Source organism: Brachyistius frenatus, unplaced genomic scaffold, assembly GCF_029030835.1.
Source record: "Brachyistius frenatus isolate BFR_SWC_R1_liver_20210118 unplaced genomic scaffold, ASM2903083v1 Contig_366, whole genome shotgun sequence".
Lineage (NCBI taxonomy): Eukaryota > Metazoa > Chordata > Actinopteri > Embiotocidae > Brachyistius > Brachyistius frenatus.
The window spans coordinates 32501-49944 of NW_027210965.1; the positions used below are offsets into that span (position 1 = coordinate 32501).

At 45.8% G+C, this 17444-nt stretch overlaps 1 protein-coding gene across 2 annotated transcripts in view; it reads right to left on the reverse strand.

The window, feature by feature from the left end:
• Nucleotides 1–17015, reverse strand: part of ttll12 (tubulin tyrosine ligase-like family, member 12) — a 21388-nt gene extending 4373 nt beyond the window's left edge. The window contains exons 1-11 of one of the 2 annotated variants that reach the window (XM_069724236.1): nt 16808–17015; nt 14082–14245; nt 13125–13323; nt 12810–12969; nt 8420–8553; nt 7649–7725; nt 5713–5829; nt 3020–3214; nt 2751–2862; nt 1082–1233; nt 106–187 (exon numbers count right to left, since the gene is read on the reverse strand). In XM_069724236.1, coding sequence (XP_069580337.1) covers nt 106–187; nt 1082–1233; nt 2751–2862; nt 3020–3214; nt 5713–5829; nt 7649–7725; nt 8420–8553; nt 12810–12969; nt 13125–13323; nt 14082–14245; nt 16808–16954 — 1539 coding nt within the window. In that variant the 5' untranslated portion in view covers nt 16955–17015. Of the gene's footprint in view, nt 1–105; nt 188–1081; nt 1234–2750; nt 2863–3019; nt 3215–5712; nt 5830–7648; nt 7726–8419; nt 8554–12809; nt 12970–13124; nt 13324–14081; nt 14246–16055; nt 16133–16807 lie in introns of those variants that run through there. The other variant, XM_069724237.1, reaches the window with a different exon arrangement.
• Nucleotides 17016–17444: the final 429 nt, after the last annotated feature.

Below are 17444 nucleotides of genomic sequence, written 5' to 3' on the forward strand. Positions count from 1 at the left end.
ACAGGAGGACAGGCAGACAGACAGGAGGACAGGCAGACAGACAGGAGGACAGGCAGGAGAACAGGCAGACAGACAGGAGGACGGGCAGACAGACAGACAGCGTACCTGCTTCAGCTCCACGTCCTCTGTGTAGTTCATGACAGTGAAGTGTTTTTGGTAATCATCAAAATGGTCCAAAGAAAAAGGTCTGAGGAGAAGAACCAGATCAGGAACAGGAACCAGAGTTTTACTCTGGAAACAGAATCAATTCTTTATTCTCACGACCAATAAAATGGAATGAAAGTGTTGTGAGGTGTCAGGAAGGTGGAGATCTCTACACTCTATTATAGTGAAAGGAGTGAGTTCTGATACGATAATGATCCTTGTTGCTCCGACGACCAGCAGAGATCAGGCAGGTGAGCAACATGAAAGAACACTTGAAGAATTATTGTTGGTTTGACCCCAGAGATACCACTTTAAAAGGATCAACACCTTTTCCTTTGATTAAGGAACAGAATTTGGACACTCTGAGTTTCTTTGCCGACTCGGCTGATGTAAGTTGGACTCAGAGGACAAGTTCACCTTCAGCCTCAGCTCTAGTCTGATTGATATTCATACATCATCAGTGGTTGGTATTGAATTGACATGTATTCATTTTTAGAGATATTGAAATGAGATGACTGAAAGCTTTGCCCCTGAAAACTGCTTTCCAATAAATATTCTAAATTGAGCTGTGCGTGTCTCCTCCACCAGCTTAAACAGTCTCTGTGAATCCTGACTGGAGTTCTATTCTCCGGGCCGGGGGATCGGACCCTCTATACGGACAGCTGGTCCAGAACCACCTGTACGGGGAGTCGGGATCTAACGGAGGGAAGTGATCAGTGCACACATAGTGGACACATAATCGGACGTCTGGTCCGTCCACCGTCCATCACAACTAAAGCTGCAGTGGTCTGGTTGAAGTGGGTCCAGTTGAGTTCTGTCTATCAGAACTCTACCATTCTGATAAAGCTGAACAACAGAACCCCGTCTGGGGAACCAGGTTTTATTGATATATATTTGAGTCCTAAAGAGACCCTGATATGAAGCATGCGTTTGTCACCTGTTGGCGAAACGCAGCCAGAAGACGTTGTAGGCGTAGAGACGCAGCGGCTGCACGGAGCGCAGCATCAGCATGTAGCGGATGTCGAACTTCACCATCCCCACCTCCTCCCTGCTGAACAGCACCGGGTCTTCCAGGTACTTACACACCACCTGGAAACACACAGGTGGAGGCGTGCATGTGGAAACCAAAAACTGCAATGTCATTTTTGGGTAAAATTACAACAAATTGCAAGTCGAGAAATAAAAATGTGTGATTTTTTTTTTCACCACCAACTGACAAAAGAATAAATGTGTAATAACGTCCTGTGACAATAATCCTGCTGCACATCACAGAAATATTTTAGTTCTAATCTTTTCTATGTATTTGTTAAACTTAGAGAACTGTGGAGACAAAAGGTCCTAAAAGGTCCTAAAAGGTCCTAAAAGCTGTGTATGTTTCCAGAACAGACCGTCTGTGACTGGAATATAGAAACAAGGACTAAACGAGTGTTTACTGCCAGTCTGGTGCAGGATGTGGTTCCAACACTTATCTTCAGCTTGATATTTTCCAGAGCTGAGCAGGTCGAGCGATCGTTTCTACCAACTGAAGATGTGGTTGACGGTCTTGCAGAGAAACCTCCTTGTTTTTAATAACTGCCACAGAATTATGTCGTATAAATGATTGGCTTGAAAATCACATCATCTCAGAGTGAATATAAACAAAATGTGTATCGTGTTTTTTAAAAAATTTTATGGATGTCCTGCAGCGATCATCGTCGAGTACTTTCTTCGGTCGCCACTTCTAGTTGGATACGATCTGTTCAGTGGTTTGATTGGAGCTGCAGCGACATCCAGTTTCCAAGAACTACAGAGTCGTAGTTCAGAGGAGGAAACCAACAACGTGAGCAGTCACAACAGAGAGTAGAGGTCCCGAAACAGAATAGTTACATTTAATTCAATTCAATTCCCATCTTGAATGAGGACTTGATTTTCAAAATGGCATCAAGATTCTCTGAATCCTCTCAGAGATCCTGAATTCAACTTTTATCAAGTAGTCTGATCTGAGGAGAGATTTAAGAAACTTTTCAGAGACTCTGATCAAGGAAAGAACAGAAACCCTGATATTAGAGAGGCGCTGTGGTCCAGCCCGTTGCTAGGTAACACATCCTTTTAACAGCGACTTCCAGTGAAAGTTAAATGTGTGATGACTGCTGATGAAGGTTGGACAGACTCCAGTCATTTCTCCACTCAAACATCTTCATCTCTTCCACGTCTGTGTTGTTGTGTTGGTGGGAGAAGAGACGTCTCTGATGATCCTCCACAAACATCCTGCAGACGATCTGGACACTTTCATCAACCTCATTCAGTCTGAACTATATTCCTCTGAGCTCGCTGGACTTCAGCACTTTTCTCCTCTGATGAAGAGTTTCTTCATCAGAGCTCTCTGAACACATTCATGACGAACTTTTATCTTTAAGGATCTACTCTGAACTTTAAGGAGAAATTCTTCTGAAAACCTCTCAATTCTAAGAATGTTCTCAGAGTTCGGTCACCAGGAGGAACTTTCAGTCCGAGGAGTGTTTGTGAATACGCCCCCTGGAGGTTGGTTCAGTGACCTGGATGTGTAAAAGCGACTGCAGCTTGTTTTGGTGGTCTGAGTTCTCTCATGGCTGAGTGTGTGCCGTCACCTTTGGCGTGCTCTCCCTCTGCCTGATGATGTAGTCCAGGTTGTTGGTGATGTGCGTGTCCAGTCCACGGGCCAGGTTCCAGGGCTTACAGATCCAGTGGTTATCTTCTCCCCTGAAACAGAGACATCATGTGTTCAGGTGGTCTACCGCTCTGAGGCTGAAGGAAATCATCAACCAGACAGCAGAACACTTGGTTCAGTGTTCAAACAACACGTGTCTGGTTACATCGAAGTTACGACCAGACCCAGTGATGACCGACGGACTCCCACCTCTGCTGTCTCAGCTGATAACGCCTGATGAACTGTGGCAGCTCCGTCTGCAGGTTGAAGGTCTCCGGCAGCCAATCGGGCGCCAGGCCGCCTGTCGCTCTGCGAGCCACGGCAGCCAGGCAGTCCTTCACCGTGACGACGCTCTCACACGGAAACTGGTTGACCATGACGTAAGGTCGCTCCTCGCTCAGCTTCCTGTCGGAGACACAGAAACGTTTAGGGCAGAGAAACATCAGATTGTGGGTCAAATTTTGGGGAAAATTAAAATCTTCAACACCCCTGCTCACAGCCGAGTGTTCCTGAGCCCATGCAGTAATTTCCATGAGAATCGGGGCTATATTTTTGTATCGAACTCTGTAAACAGTCAACAGAGACCCTTCAAATGTTTAGAAAGTCTACGGCGATGAAGCGATGAGCTGGGCGAGGTGTTCTGATGACATCACGTTTCAAGAGGGGGCGGAGCTTCACTGTCCAAACCTGAAGAAGGCGTCAGGTCAGGAGACACCAGCTGGGTTTTCTTTGAGATTTGGGAATTGAGTGTATGTACGAGGTGCTGAGTCCTGATTCACTCTGTCTTCAGTAACGGGACTCCGTCTCAGAAACAAGATGCCGGTGTGTTGCTTGACCGCGGTAATGTGACTCTCTGTGTGTGGGTGTAAAAGGTCAAAGGTCAGAGGCGCAGGCTCTTAAATAAGGATTGACTTCCTGTTTACCGACAGGTTGTGTTCAGGGTCTCCAGACTGTTCTACACATTAACGTCAGTGAGCTGCAGGTGTTTGATCCTCTCAGCCTCGATGATCAGCTGCAGCTCACTGCAGTGTGTGTGTGTGTGTGTATCTGTGTGTGTGTGTGTGTGTGTGTGTGTATCTGTGTGTGTGTGTGTGTCTGTGTGTGTGTGTGTGTGTGTGTGTGTGTGTGTGTGTGTGTGTGTCTGTGTGTGTGTGTGTGTGTGTGTGTCTGTGTGTGTGTGTCTGTGTATGTGTGTGTGTGTGTGTGTGTGTCTGTGTGTGTCTGTATCTGTGTGTGTGTGTGTGTGTCTGTGTGTGTGTGTCTGTGTGTGTGTCTGTGTCTGTGTGTGTGTGTGTGTGTGTGTGTGTGTGTGTGTGTGTGTGTGTGTGTGTGTGTGTGTGTGTGTGTGTGTGTGTGTGTGTGTGTGTGTGTGATGCTGGCCTGGTCTTTCTACAGCGAGTTGGCCTTTATTAATGACCATCAATAGTCTGACTATGTTTACCATCGTTCAGAGGACAGATGGAAAACTAACCAGAAAATAATTTGAATGTAAAAACACTGACTGAATGTTGCACATGGAATCTCCAAGCTCTCCGTTCATAACATGCACTTTATAAAAAGGTTAACATTGATGTTTGTTTGTTTCATGTCTGTCTGAAACTGGACTGAAAGCTGTATGATGTCATTATGACTGCGAACCAACTAGCAACCATCAGTGATGTCATCATCCATCAGTGATGTCATCGTTGGTTTGTGAACATTATGAATCCTCCAGTTCAGATTCTGTCCGTCACCATCTTGTTAGTTTGGAGCGGTTTGGAGCAGGAAGTGACCATATTTGGACGAGCTGGGGGAGGAGCCAGCGGTGGATCTGACCGATCTGATCGGAAACCTGACGATACTACGTCCCGTACACCGATAGCTGTAACCTGACTGCACCACAGGCCTGTCAATCAAACAGACACGCCCCCAAAAACAGGTCTTCTTGAATCTTCTTTTCTAATGAATGAGGGATTATTTTCAGATGGACCTCCAGAAAACTAATAAGAAGGAGTGACTTTAGCTAACAACACCGAGATAACTGATGGACACATTTTATTCACTTTGGATTTGATGAGAGAAGTTGAATGGGAGTCTATGGAGCCGGAGGCTTTTTGGAGCCGACCTCTAGTGGCACTCGCTGGTATTGCAGCTGAAGACACTTCTGGATCAGAACCATTTTACAGACCTGAAGATACGAACTCTTTTAGAAACAGTCTGTGATGTGAACTGATGATGCAACGCTGTTTAATGTTTAAACCTCCATTACATCTGACTCAGAGGACTCTGTGTTTGATGAAGAAATCTCTCACTGACGATCCATTCGAGCACATTAAGGCTGCAATCCCATTCTCTACTGGGTAGTGGACCGTCAGGATGGAGGTAGAAGGGGCGGAGCTTAAAGTCATCAGATATAGAGCGGGCTCCCATTTTGCCTCTTTGTTGTTGTCATGGGAACACACTCAACTGAGAAGTTGGAGGTTAGAGAGTGTGAACTTTCCCACTTCCTAGCTGCCTGAACCAATCAAAAAAGGAATAAAGATGGTTGGTGGTCGTCATAGTAACAGCGTTGTTCAGACTCATTTCGAACAACAACCATCACCCGTCCTAAAAATTATGGTACGGTTTGAGTTTGATGACCTGAAGTCAAATAGTTTGATGACGCTCTTAAAGTACCTTTTTAAATTCAACTTCAGTCTGTGACTCTTAATACGTTCTTCTACATGCAGATTAAATGTCTCCGACAACAAACATCACCTTCGTACCACCCACCATGTGAATAGAGACAATGAAGTGAATGCAGACGTGCAGAGCTGCTCCTGCTGGTTGAACCAGGTGATGAATAATTCAGCTCCATGCTCATCAACTGATCTCATGAAGGTGAGTTCATCCTGTGGGTGGAGTCTCTGAACGCTGCTGCTCACCTGAAGTCCTTGATGTGACTGTAGCTCCAGATGATGTCGGCCTCCGCCTCCTCCTCCGTCAGCTGGAAGCGAGCGTGCGTCAAGTTGTTGGTGACTTGAGACATTTCAGAGAAAACTCTGGAAACAGAAGCAGAAAACAACGTAAAGATTGAGAGAAGGAAAAAATGAAGGATGACCCAACAGAGTCAGAGTGTTAGGAAACAGCTGAGAGACCTTCTTCTACTATCTGTTGTCTGAAGAAGAAAAATCCTGATATGGACACACACACACACACACACACACACACACACACACACACACACACACACACACACACACACACACACACACACGTGATGGTGATAATGATGGTGGTGGTGGTGATGATGGTGATAATGATGGTGGTGATGGTGATGATGGTGATAATGATGGTGGTGATAATGACACGTGTGTGTGTGTGTGTGTGTGTGTGTGTGTGTGTGTGTGTGTATGTATACGTGTGTGTGTGTGTGTGTGTGTGTGTGTGTGTGTGTGTGTGTGTGTGTCCATATCAGGATTTTTCTTTCGCGGAGGACGCGCAGCATCGTCAGGGACACCACACCCCAGCCACAGACTGTTTGCCCTCCTTCCCTGTGGGAGGCGCTATAGGAATCTCTGTTCCAGGACCAGCGGGCTCAGAAACAGTTTCTTCCCCTCAGCAGTCAACACTCTTAACTCTGCACCACGGTCATAGCCCCCCTCCCCCACCAACCCCTCCCCTCCCACACACACCAGACACCTTCCTCCAATGACTATACACACTTACTGTTTACACTATATATATATAGATTGTATATATCTGAATCTGAACCATCACCACCATCATTATCACCATCATCATCATTATTATCACCACCACCATCACCATCATCATCACCATCATTATTATCACCACCACCATCACCATCATCATCACCATCATTATTATCACCACCACCATCACCATCATCATCATCACCATCATTATTATCACCATCATCATTATCACCATCATCATCACCATCATTATTATCACCATCATCACCACCATCATTATCACCACCATCACCACCATCATCACCACCACCATCACCACCATCATCGCCACCATCATCACCATCATTATCACCACCACCATCACCATCATCATCACCATCATTATTATCACCACCACCATCACCATCATCATCATCACCATCATTATTATCACCATCACCACCATCATTATCACCATCATCATCACCATCATTATTATCACCATCATCACCATCACCACCATCATTATCACCACCATCACCACCATCATCACCATCACCACCATCATCACCATCATTATCACCATCACCACCATCATTATCACCATCACCACCATCATTATCACCATCACCACCACCATCACCATCATCACCATCATTATCACCACCATCACCACCATCATTATCACCATCACCACCATCATCATCACCACCACCACCATCATTATCACCACCACCACCACCATCACCATCATTATCACCATCATTATCACCACCACCACCATCATTATCACCATCATCACCACCACCATCATTATCACCACCATCACCATCATTATCACCACCACCACCATCATTATCACCACCACCACCACCACCACCACCACCACCACCACCACCATCATTATCACCATCACTATCATTATCACCACCATCACCATCATTATCACCACCATCATTATCACCATCATCACCATCACCACCACCATCATTATCACCATCATCACCATCACCATCACCATCATCACCGCCATCATCATCACCACCATCACCATCACCACCATCATAATCACCACCATCACCACCACCACCCTCACCCTCATCATCATCACCACCACCACCACCATCATGACCATCATCATCTGGGTCTGATGTCACATGACTTTAACTTCCAAAAGACTTACTTGAGGATTTGGTCCTCGGGGACAGAGTGTGGTTGGATGTCCAGCGGGAGCAGCTCCTTGTTGTCCCGTACAATGTCCTGAAGGGACAGACAGAGAGGACCACAGAGAGGACGGAGAGGAAAGAGAGGACGGAGAGGACCACAGAGAACAAAGAGGACGGAGAGGACAGAGAGGAGCACAAAGAAGACGGAGAGGAAAGAGAGGATGGAGAGGACCACAGAGAACAAAGAGGACGGAGAGGAGGACAGAAAGGACGGTGATCACACCCTGATCTGTCAGTCAAAACAAACTGCTGCAGCTTATAAATCATGTGACCAGATTTCAGACTGGATTCAAGTTAAACCCACACAGACCATAACCGTGGGGGGAGGGGTCAGTGAGGGAGGGGTTCTGGGTAATGGAGGACACTTGATGATAAAACATGGACTACGACCTAAGTACAGTTTTTAATAAATGGTATAAAATAATTCATTCTTCCATCAGGATGAATTTCAGAGTGTGGGCCGCTGTGGTCTCTGGGGGGCCACGAGGAGGCTGTGGACCACAGGTTGGAACCACGGGTCAGAATCTCTGAGTCAGAAAACCTTTTTACTGTACTTGTGAACCGTGTCAACCTGAACAGATCACTGCCTCACAGGTAACGCCTCCCTCCCTCCCTGACAGACCATCTGTCCGGTCCGGTGTGGTTCTGGAAACCCGTTTCAGATCTGTCCCGCTACACGCCTCCTCGCTGTCTGCAGAAGGTGTGTGCTGTGTGTGATGAGTTGTTACCTCGTAGTAGGAGTCGGGCGGCTCAGCTGTGATACTGCTGACCCCTTCTAGATCAGCCGGTATCCATGGTAACAGACGGCAGCGCCTCAGCAGCGGGTCCGTCTCTCCGTACGTGTAATCACGAGTCACCTCGTCTGTGGAGGTCATGAGAAGATGAAATGATGTCAGCTCATTGGTTTGTACTGAAAAGAACATCGACAACAAAACCCATAACATTATCAACAACATCAACAGCAACCATAAAAACATCCACAACATAAACAACATCAACAACACCATCAACAACAAAAACATTAACGACAACATCAAAACCATCAACATCATCGACAACATTATCAAACAACAACAAAAACATTAACGTTAGCAACAACATCATTATCAGAAACAAAAACTCAGACATAAAGTGTCATTTCTCATGTGTGGGACTACTTTCAGCGGCAGATTAATCCCCACTGGGTGCTGCAGGATGGTGTGTGTGAAGTGTGTGATGTGTGTGTGTGTGTGTGTGTGTGTGTGTACAGTGGTGTGAAAAAGTGTTTGCCTCCTTCCTGATTTCTTATTGTTTTGCATGTTTGTCACACTTAAATGTTTCAGATCATCAAATAAATTTAAATATTAGTCAAAGATAACAAGTAAACACAAAATGCAGTTTTTAAATGAAGGTTTTTATTATTAAGGGAGAAAAACAATCCAAACCCACATGGCCCTGTGTGAAAAAGTGTTTCCCCCTAAACCTAATAACTGGTTGGACCACCCTCAGCAGCAACAACTGCAATCAAGCGTTTGCGATAACTTGCGATGAGTCTTTTCCAGCTGTGGAGGAATGTTGGCCGACTCATCTTTACAGAGTTGTTGTAATTCAGCCACATTGGAGGGTTTTCCAGCACCAACCTCCTTTTGAAGGTCATGCTACAGCATCTCAATAGGATTCAGGTCAGGACTTTGACGAGGCCACTCCAAAGTCTTCATTTTGTTTTTCTTCATCCATTCAGAGGTGGACTTGCTGGTGTGTTTTGGATCATCGTCCTGCTGCAGAACCCAAGTTGACTTCAGCTTGAGGTCACGAACAGACGGCCGGACGTTCTCCTTCAGGATGTTTTGGTAGACGGTAGAATTCATGGTTCCATTTATCACAGCAAGTCTTCCAGGTCCTGAAGCAGTAAAACAGCCCCAGACCATCACACTACCACCACCATATTTTACTGTTGGTATGATGTTCTTCTTCTGAAATGTGGTGTTACTTTTACACCAGATGTAACGGGACACGCACCTTCCAAAAAGTTCAACTTTGGTCTCGTCAGTCCACAGAGTATTTTCCCAAAAGTCTCGGGGATCATCAAGATGTTTTCTGGCAAAAATGAGACGAGCCTTAATGTTCTTTTTGCTCAGCTGTGGTTTTGGTCTTGAAACTCTGCCATGCAGCCATTTCTGCCGAGTCTCTTTCTTCTGGTGGAGTCATGAACACTGACCTTAACTGAGGCAAGTGAGGCCTGCAGTTCTTTGGATGTTGTCGTGGGGTCTTTTGTGACCTCTGATGAGTCGTCGCTGCTCTCTCGGGGTAATTTTGGTCGGCCGGCCGCTCCTGGGAAGGTTCACCGCTGTTCCATGTTTTCTCCATTTGTGGATAATGGTTCTCACTGTGGTTCTCTGGAGTCCCAAAGCTTTAGAAATGGCTTTAGAACCTTTTTCCAGACTGATAGATCTCAATTACTTTCTTTCTCATTTGTTCCTGAATTTCTTTGGATCTCAGCATGATGTCTATCTTCTGAGGATCTTCTGGTCTACTTCACTTTGTCAGGCAGGTCCTATTGAAGTGATTTCTTGATAGAGAACAGGTGTGTCAGTAATCAGGCCTGGGTGTGGCTCGAGAAATTGAACTCAGGTGTGACAAACTACAGTTAAGTTATGTTTTAACAGGAGGGGGCAAACACTTTTTCACACAGGGCCATGTGGGTTTGGATTGTTTTTCTCCCTTAATAATAAAAACCTTCATTTAAAAACTGCATTTTGTGTTTATTTGTTATCTTTGAATAATATTTAAATTTGTTTGATGATCTGAAACATTTAAGTGACAGACATGCAAAAAAAAAGAAATCAGGAAGGAGGCAAACACTTTTTCACACCACTGTATGTATGTATGTATGTATGTATGTATGTATGTATGTATATCCAGCCTCAGTTTGCTGTTGTTAGCTGACAGAAGGACCCGGTGGTCTTCTGCTGCTGGAGTCCGTCTGCTTCAAGCTTCCAGGTGTTGTTCAGATCTTCTTGGTTGAAACGAGTGCTTATTGGAGTTACTGTTTCCTTTCTATCATCTCCAACCAGTCTGGCTGTTCTCCTTTGATCGCTGACCTCTGGCATCAACAAGGCATCAGAGAACTGCAGCTCCCTGGATATTTTCTCTTTGTCGGACCGTTCTCTGTAAAGCTAGAGATGGTTGTTGGTGAAAATCCCAGTAGATCATCAGTTAGTGAAATACTCAGACCAGCCCGTCTGGCTCCAACAACCTGCCACCTTCAAATCACTGAAATCACCTTTCTTCCTTGTTCTGATGCTCCGTTTGACCTTCAGCAGCTCGTCTTCATCGTGTCTACATGCCTCAATGCATTGAGCTGCTGCCATGTGATTGGCTGATCAGATATTTGCATTAACAATCAGTTGAACAGGTGTACCTAATAAAGTGGCCGGTGAGAGTGTGTGTGTGTGTGAGAATATATATATACAGTGGGTACGGAAAGTATTCAGACCCCTTTAAATTTTTCACTCTTTGTTTCATTGCAGCCATTTGCTAAAATCAAAAAAGTTCATTTTATTTCTCATTAATGTACACTCAGCACCCCATCTTGACAGAAAAAAACAGAAATGTAGAAATTTGTGCAAATTTATTAAAAAAGAAAAACTGAAATATCACATGGTCATAAGTATTCAGACCCTTTGCTCAGTATTGAGTAGAAGCACCCTTTTGAGCTCGTACAGCCATGAGTCTTCTTGGGAATGATGCAACAAGCTTTTCACACCTGGATTTGGGGATCCTCTGCCATTCTTCCTTGCAGATCCTCTCCAGTTCCGTCAGGTTGGATGGTGGACAGCCATTTTCAGGTCTCTCCAGAGATGCTCCATTGGGTTTAGGTCAGGGCTCTGGCTGGGCCAGTCAAGAATGGTCACAGAGTTGTTCCGAAGCCACTCCTTTGTTATTTTAGCTGTGTGCTTCGGGTCATTGTCTTGTTGGAAGGTGAACCTTCGGCCCAGTCTGAGGTCCAGAGCACTCTGGAAGAGGTTTTCTTCCAGGATATCTCTGTACTTGGCCGCATTCATCTTTCCTTCAATTGCAACCGGTCGTCCTGTCCCTGCAGCTGAAAAACACCCCCATAGCATGATGCTGCCACCACCATGTTTCACTGTTGGGATTGTATTGGGCAGGTGATGAGCAGTGCCTGGTTTTCTCCACACATACCACTTAGAATTAACGCCAAAAAGTTCAATCTTGGTCTCATCAGACCAGAGAATCTTATTTCTCATAGTCTGGGAGTCCTTCATGTGTTTTTTGTCAAACTCTATGCGGGCTTTCATATGTCTTGCACTGAGGAGAGGCTTCCGTCGGGCCACTCTGCCATAAAGCCCCGACTGGTGGAGGGCTGCAGTGATAGTTGACTTTGTGGAACTTTCTCCCATCTCCCTACTGCATCTCTGGAGCTCAGCCACAGTGATCTTTGGGTTCTTCTTTACCTCTCTCACCAAGGCTCTTCTCCCACGATTGCTCAGTTTGGCTGGACGGCCAGGTCTAGGAAGAGTTCTGGTCGTCCCAAACTTCTTCCATTTAAGGATTATGGAGGCCACTGTGCTCTTAGGAACCTTGAGTGCTGCAGAAATTATTTTGTAACCTTGGCCAGATCTGTGCCTTGCCACAACTCTGTCTCTGAGCTCCTTGGACAGTTCCTTCGACCTCATGATTCTCATTTGCTCTGACATGCACTGTGAGCTGTAAGGTCTTATATAGACAGGTGTGTGCCTTTCCTAATCAAGTCCAATCAGTTTAATTAAACACAGCTGGACTCCAATGAAGGAGTAGAACCATCTCAAGGAGGATCAGAAGAAATGGACAGCATGTGAGTTAAATATGAGTGTCACAGCAAAGGGTCTGAATACTTATGACCATGTGATATTTCAGGTTTTCTTTTTAAATAAATTTGCACAAATTTCTACATTTCTGTTTTTTTCTGTCAAGATGGGGTGCTGAGTGTACATTAATGAGAAATAAAATGAACTTTTTTGATTTTAGCAAATGGCTGCAATGAAACAAAGAGTGAAAAATTTAAAGGGGTCTGAATACTTTCTGTACCCACTGTGTGTGTGTGTGTGTGTAGATGTGTGTGTTAGTGTGTTGTCTGACCTCCTTCCTGCAGGTGGTGCTGTGGCCACAGGACAGTGAAGGCCAGCTGGTCCTTCATGTAGAAGAAAGGAGCCGTGCAGCAGCTCGGATGATCTGAGTGTTGAAGCTGAGAACCAAACTCATCCATGATGTACCACACGGGGACCTTGTCCTCTGCTGACTGCAGGGGACACACAGGAGGACATGAAGCAGAGGACACAGAGAGAGGACATGAAGCAGAGGACACAGAGAGAGGACATGAAGCAGGGGACACAGAGAGGACATGAAGCAGGGGACAGACAGACAGAGGGAGGACAGACATGTTCTCTAACGTACCCCCTGAGAACGCTGGTACGTCTGGTTGTACTTCCACATGTCCTCCAGAACCAGCGCTACGGTGTCTGGGTCGGGGACCTCTCCGTGGAAGTCTAGCCCCATGAGGGCGGCCATCCTGGGCAGCAGGCCGGGGATCTGCTGCAGCTGCTGGCGGGCATGCTCCACCCGGTACGTCCAGGCGTGGTCCACCAAGAAGACGCTGGCGGGTGGTGGAGGTGGAAGGAGGAAGGGGGGAGTATCAATAAAATCTGAATATCAGTCAGCGCACTGAAGCACCGGTACAGAGAAGTGTGTACTATCTGATGCACAAAGACATCAAAAACAATTTAAAAAAAAAAAAAAAAACAGCGACTCATTAAATATCATGAAACACTTTGGTTATCTTCAAAATAAGCCTGCTGTGGAACTGAAGAACTAAAAGCAGCAGGAACCAGCAGGAAGCAGCGGGAAGCTGCAAGAAGCAGCAGGAAGCTGTAGGAGGCTGCAGGAAGCAGCAGGAAGCTGTAGGAGGCTGCAGGAAGCAGCCGGAAGCAGCAGGAAGCAGCAGGAAGCTGTAGGAGGCTGCAGGAAGCAGCAGGAATCAGCAGGAACCCCTCCCCCCCCACCCTGTCATTCTCATGAGTAGTTCCTTAATCACCTCCATCACATTTTACTGTATCATCAATAAACACTGTTAACACTTCACCGAGGTGGTGATTGCTACTCGTGAAGTCTTACATGAGTCTGAACACTTGGGCCTGCAGGTTCTGGACAGGTGGTCACGAGATGATGATGATGATGATGATAATGATGAAGGGTTAAAACTACTGCAGAACCTCTCTCCAACAGCTCCTGTATGTTGGTGCAGCTACAGCAGGTGTAATCTACCTTCCCTCTGATCAGTGATGATCACTGAACCATTCAGCTCTGACGTCATGTTCTCCTCTGAACACTGCTGTAGGTCTGTGGCGCCCTCACCTGGTCGGATCTGAAGCCTGCAGCCCGCTCTCCCGGGTCACAACCACTTTGTAGCGAATCACAGGTCCAGGATTGTCCTTCTTCCTCTGCTGGTCCTCTCCGTTTCCTTCCTCCTCCTTTTGTTGCAGCTGCATTATTCCGAAAACGTCCCCAGCATCATAGATCTACGACACCAACACAGGTTGTCCAGGCTGTTATCTCCAACTCAGCTGCTGGAGTTAGATCACAGACTGTTTCTACAAGTGTTAGATAGTGTTCGGCACATATAAAGAACCCCCAGCACCATCTGCTGTGAACATTTTTCTAAATTAAAGCCCTAAAAAATGTCCCATTTGAGCTATAAGCCCTGGTTTAACATGTATATTTAAAGAAAACTCCCCGTTTTCACAGAACTTCAGGATGATAGGAGACCACGTCAATATGTCACTCAGAAAATATCAGGTCATTCTGATGTGGATTTTCAAAATTAAAGGCCTGTACATTGTCCTATCTGACCTATAATACAGACGAGTTCAGATAAATATTAAAAGGCAGTTAGTTCATTAAGCGGTCAGTTGGTTGCTGGCTGGGACGGGTCGGAGGTGTCTTCCCTCATGACCCCCCTGGTGCCCATCGCTTGGTGGGCCGACCTCTGGCCCTGCTGTGCTACAACTCTTTACTGAGTCAAACACTGAGACAGTCAACTACCATCGTGAAGTGGAACTGGTCTGTGGAAACAAGCAGTTTCCTTGAAATATGATCAGAAATCAGATGTAATATTGCATATTTAAGACATTTTGGAGGGCTTTAATTTTGAAAATCCACATCAGATTGACCTGATCTTTTCTGAGTGACACATTGAGACCATCCTCCTCAAGTGGGATTGAAAACAGGGAGTTTTCTCTCAGTAACAATCTGGAATTAGAGGGTATATTGCTAATATTCACACAAGATGGTCTCCAATCAATGTCACGTCAAACTGGTCAGTTGAGACAAACATTTTTTTCTACTTCTCATGTGAACAGAGAGAATTCAGCCCACGTTACATTTCATAGGCCTTTTAATATGAAAGTCTCACTCAGAATATGTTTTTATCCTGTTTAAGATCCACCGCTTTCACCAGCATCAGGCTTTTAGTTGGAAATCCGGTCTGTTATGCCCAGTATCAAACTACAGTGGAGCAGAACATCAGACCATCTGTCTGGTTATACAGTGGAGACGTCGGCCATTTTAACAGCGCTGCAGCGGGTGGAGGAGGTTCAGATCAGGAAGGTCATCATCTGTTCAGATTCCAGTTCAGCATTATTGTCAATCATTCACATCTCACAGCAGGCAGGATTTAATCAATGAAATACACAAAACTCTGTTCAGACTTAAACATTGAGTATTGTTGTGTCATTCATGTGGGTGGCGGCACACAGAGGGTCAAAGGTCAAATGAAACAGCAGATAAATTAGCAAAGCAAGCTTTGAAATGTCAGAACAAGACAGACATTTTATTCAGCAAAACAGAAGCTGAATCAAGAATCAAAAGAAACATGATTCAGGAATAGCAGCACAGTTGGGACTCAGGAGACACAGGAAGACATCTGTACGCTATTCAGAAAGAAGTTGGCGAAGGGAGGTGTTAGATCTGTTGATCTATACTTTTATACAAACCAATGAGCCAAGGTTTTACTTATCACAAAGAAACTACTGATGCACAGACATGATTGCTTGCACAATTTAAGGCATTGTCCTACTGTCTCTCACAAGACTTATTATTGTCTGTGGACTTATTATTGTCTGTCCACCAGGTGCAGCTCAAGGAGAACACCATGACATGAACATTCGGTGCTCTCTGATAAAGTTGTGACTCCTGACCAGATAAGAGGAACCCTGCAGGAGGCAGGAGCAGCACATGAGACAGTGTAGGGTTTCCTCCCCTTTAGGACGCTGTCTCCGCTGTCTCCTGTGACTGGTGGAAGCGAAGTGAAGATGGGACCAGTCGACGCACCAATGAAGGGAGAGCTAAGTCTAAACCACGCCTCCCCACCTTTTGATGACCAATCACATTCTCAGACAGACATCTCAGGAAGGGTCAGTTCACCAGTCGGTGGTTCTCTGAACCGAAAAGACCCGTGGACGTGCTGATGTTGATTCTCTAATGTTGAAATCAATTGCTGAACTGAGAAACAATAACTCTCTTGGACTCTCTTCGCTGTCGGAGGAATCCAGAAGAAAACATGAACCAGACTGAGGATCAATGACACCAATACATCAACACCACCAGGACCATGGGAGCTCTGCACAGCAGCAGAAACTGGAGTTGATCATTGTCATTGGCAGAAATTCACACTCAAGCGAGACCGGTTGAAGAGGAGGCTGGCAGGAGAGGAAGGACTTCTGAAGGACGCATTGACCTCAGCAGGAAATGTGAAAAGTCCTACAATCCTTGAAAGAAGCAGGATTGAGTAAAGTCACCGAAGTGATCCTCCTTCTGGTTTTGGTTCCTCTGGTCCACCCTCCAAGACAGCAGGTGGCGGTGATGCACCTTTCACTGGGTGCCATCCGCCATGACAGCAGCCCGAGACAAAGACAAACCACAGGTGAACCAGGCGCACGCGGCGTGATGACGTCAACATAGCGTGTCAGTCTGTGGAGTCAATGCAGTGTTTCGTCTTCATTTAACCACCGTGCGTGTGTGCGCGCGCGCGCGTGCTTGTGTGTGTGTGTGTGTGCGTGCGTGCGTGCGCGCGTGCTGCCCACCTCGCCGGTGATCTTGTGATGAAGACTCCTCCAGCAGAGCTGCGGGACCCCGGAGGAGCGCAGCGCGGCGCCGTGCAGCGCCACGAAGCCGCTGAACTCCTCTTCCTCCTCTTCCTCCGCGGCCTCCGTCTCGCGCTCTGTTGACATCACAACTCCAGGATGGAGCTCACGTGGAGAAAAGAGGGGACCCGGAAGAAGGAATCTGACGGCTGATGCAGCAATGCATTGTGGGAGTTAAAAAAAAAACACTTTTTTTTTTTACTCTGAAAACTTTGTTGGCAAATAATGAGTGAAAAGTAAACAAGCCTCAGATGTTTGTCAACACACACACTTCCGGATTTATGGAAACATTTTGTATATTTCCCTGATTAAGTTATTTCTTATTAAATTACTTTTAAATTATTATATGACAGAATATAACAGCTCAGTTGATGCTTTTATAATGTATTAATTCTTCCTGAAATGTGTATGTGCCAAATATGATTTCAATAAAGTTGCTTTAAAAAACAAAACAAAACAACCAACAGAAACTCTGGTTGGAAAAACACCAGATATGATCAATCTGTTTTATTGGTCACCTGAGTCCTCCTCCCCTGAGATCTCCTCCCCTGAGTCCTCCTCCCCTGAGATCTCCTCC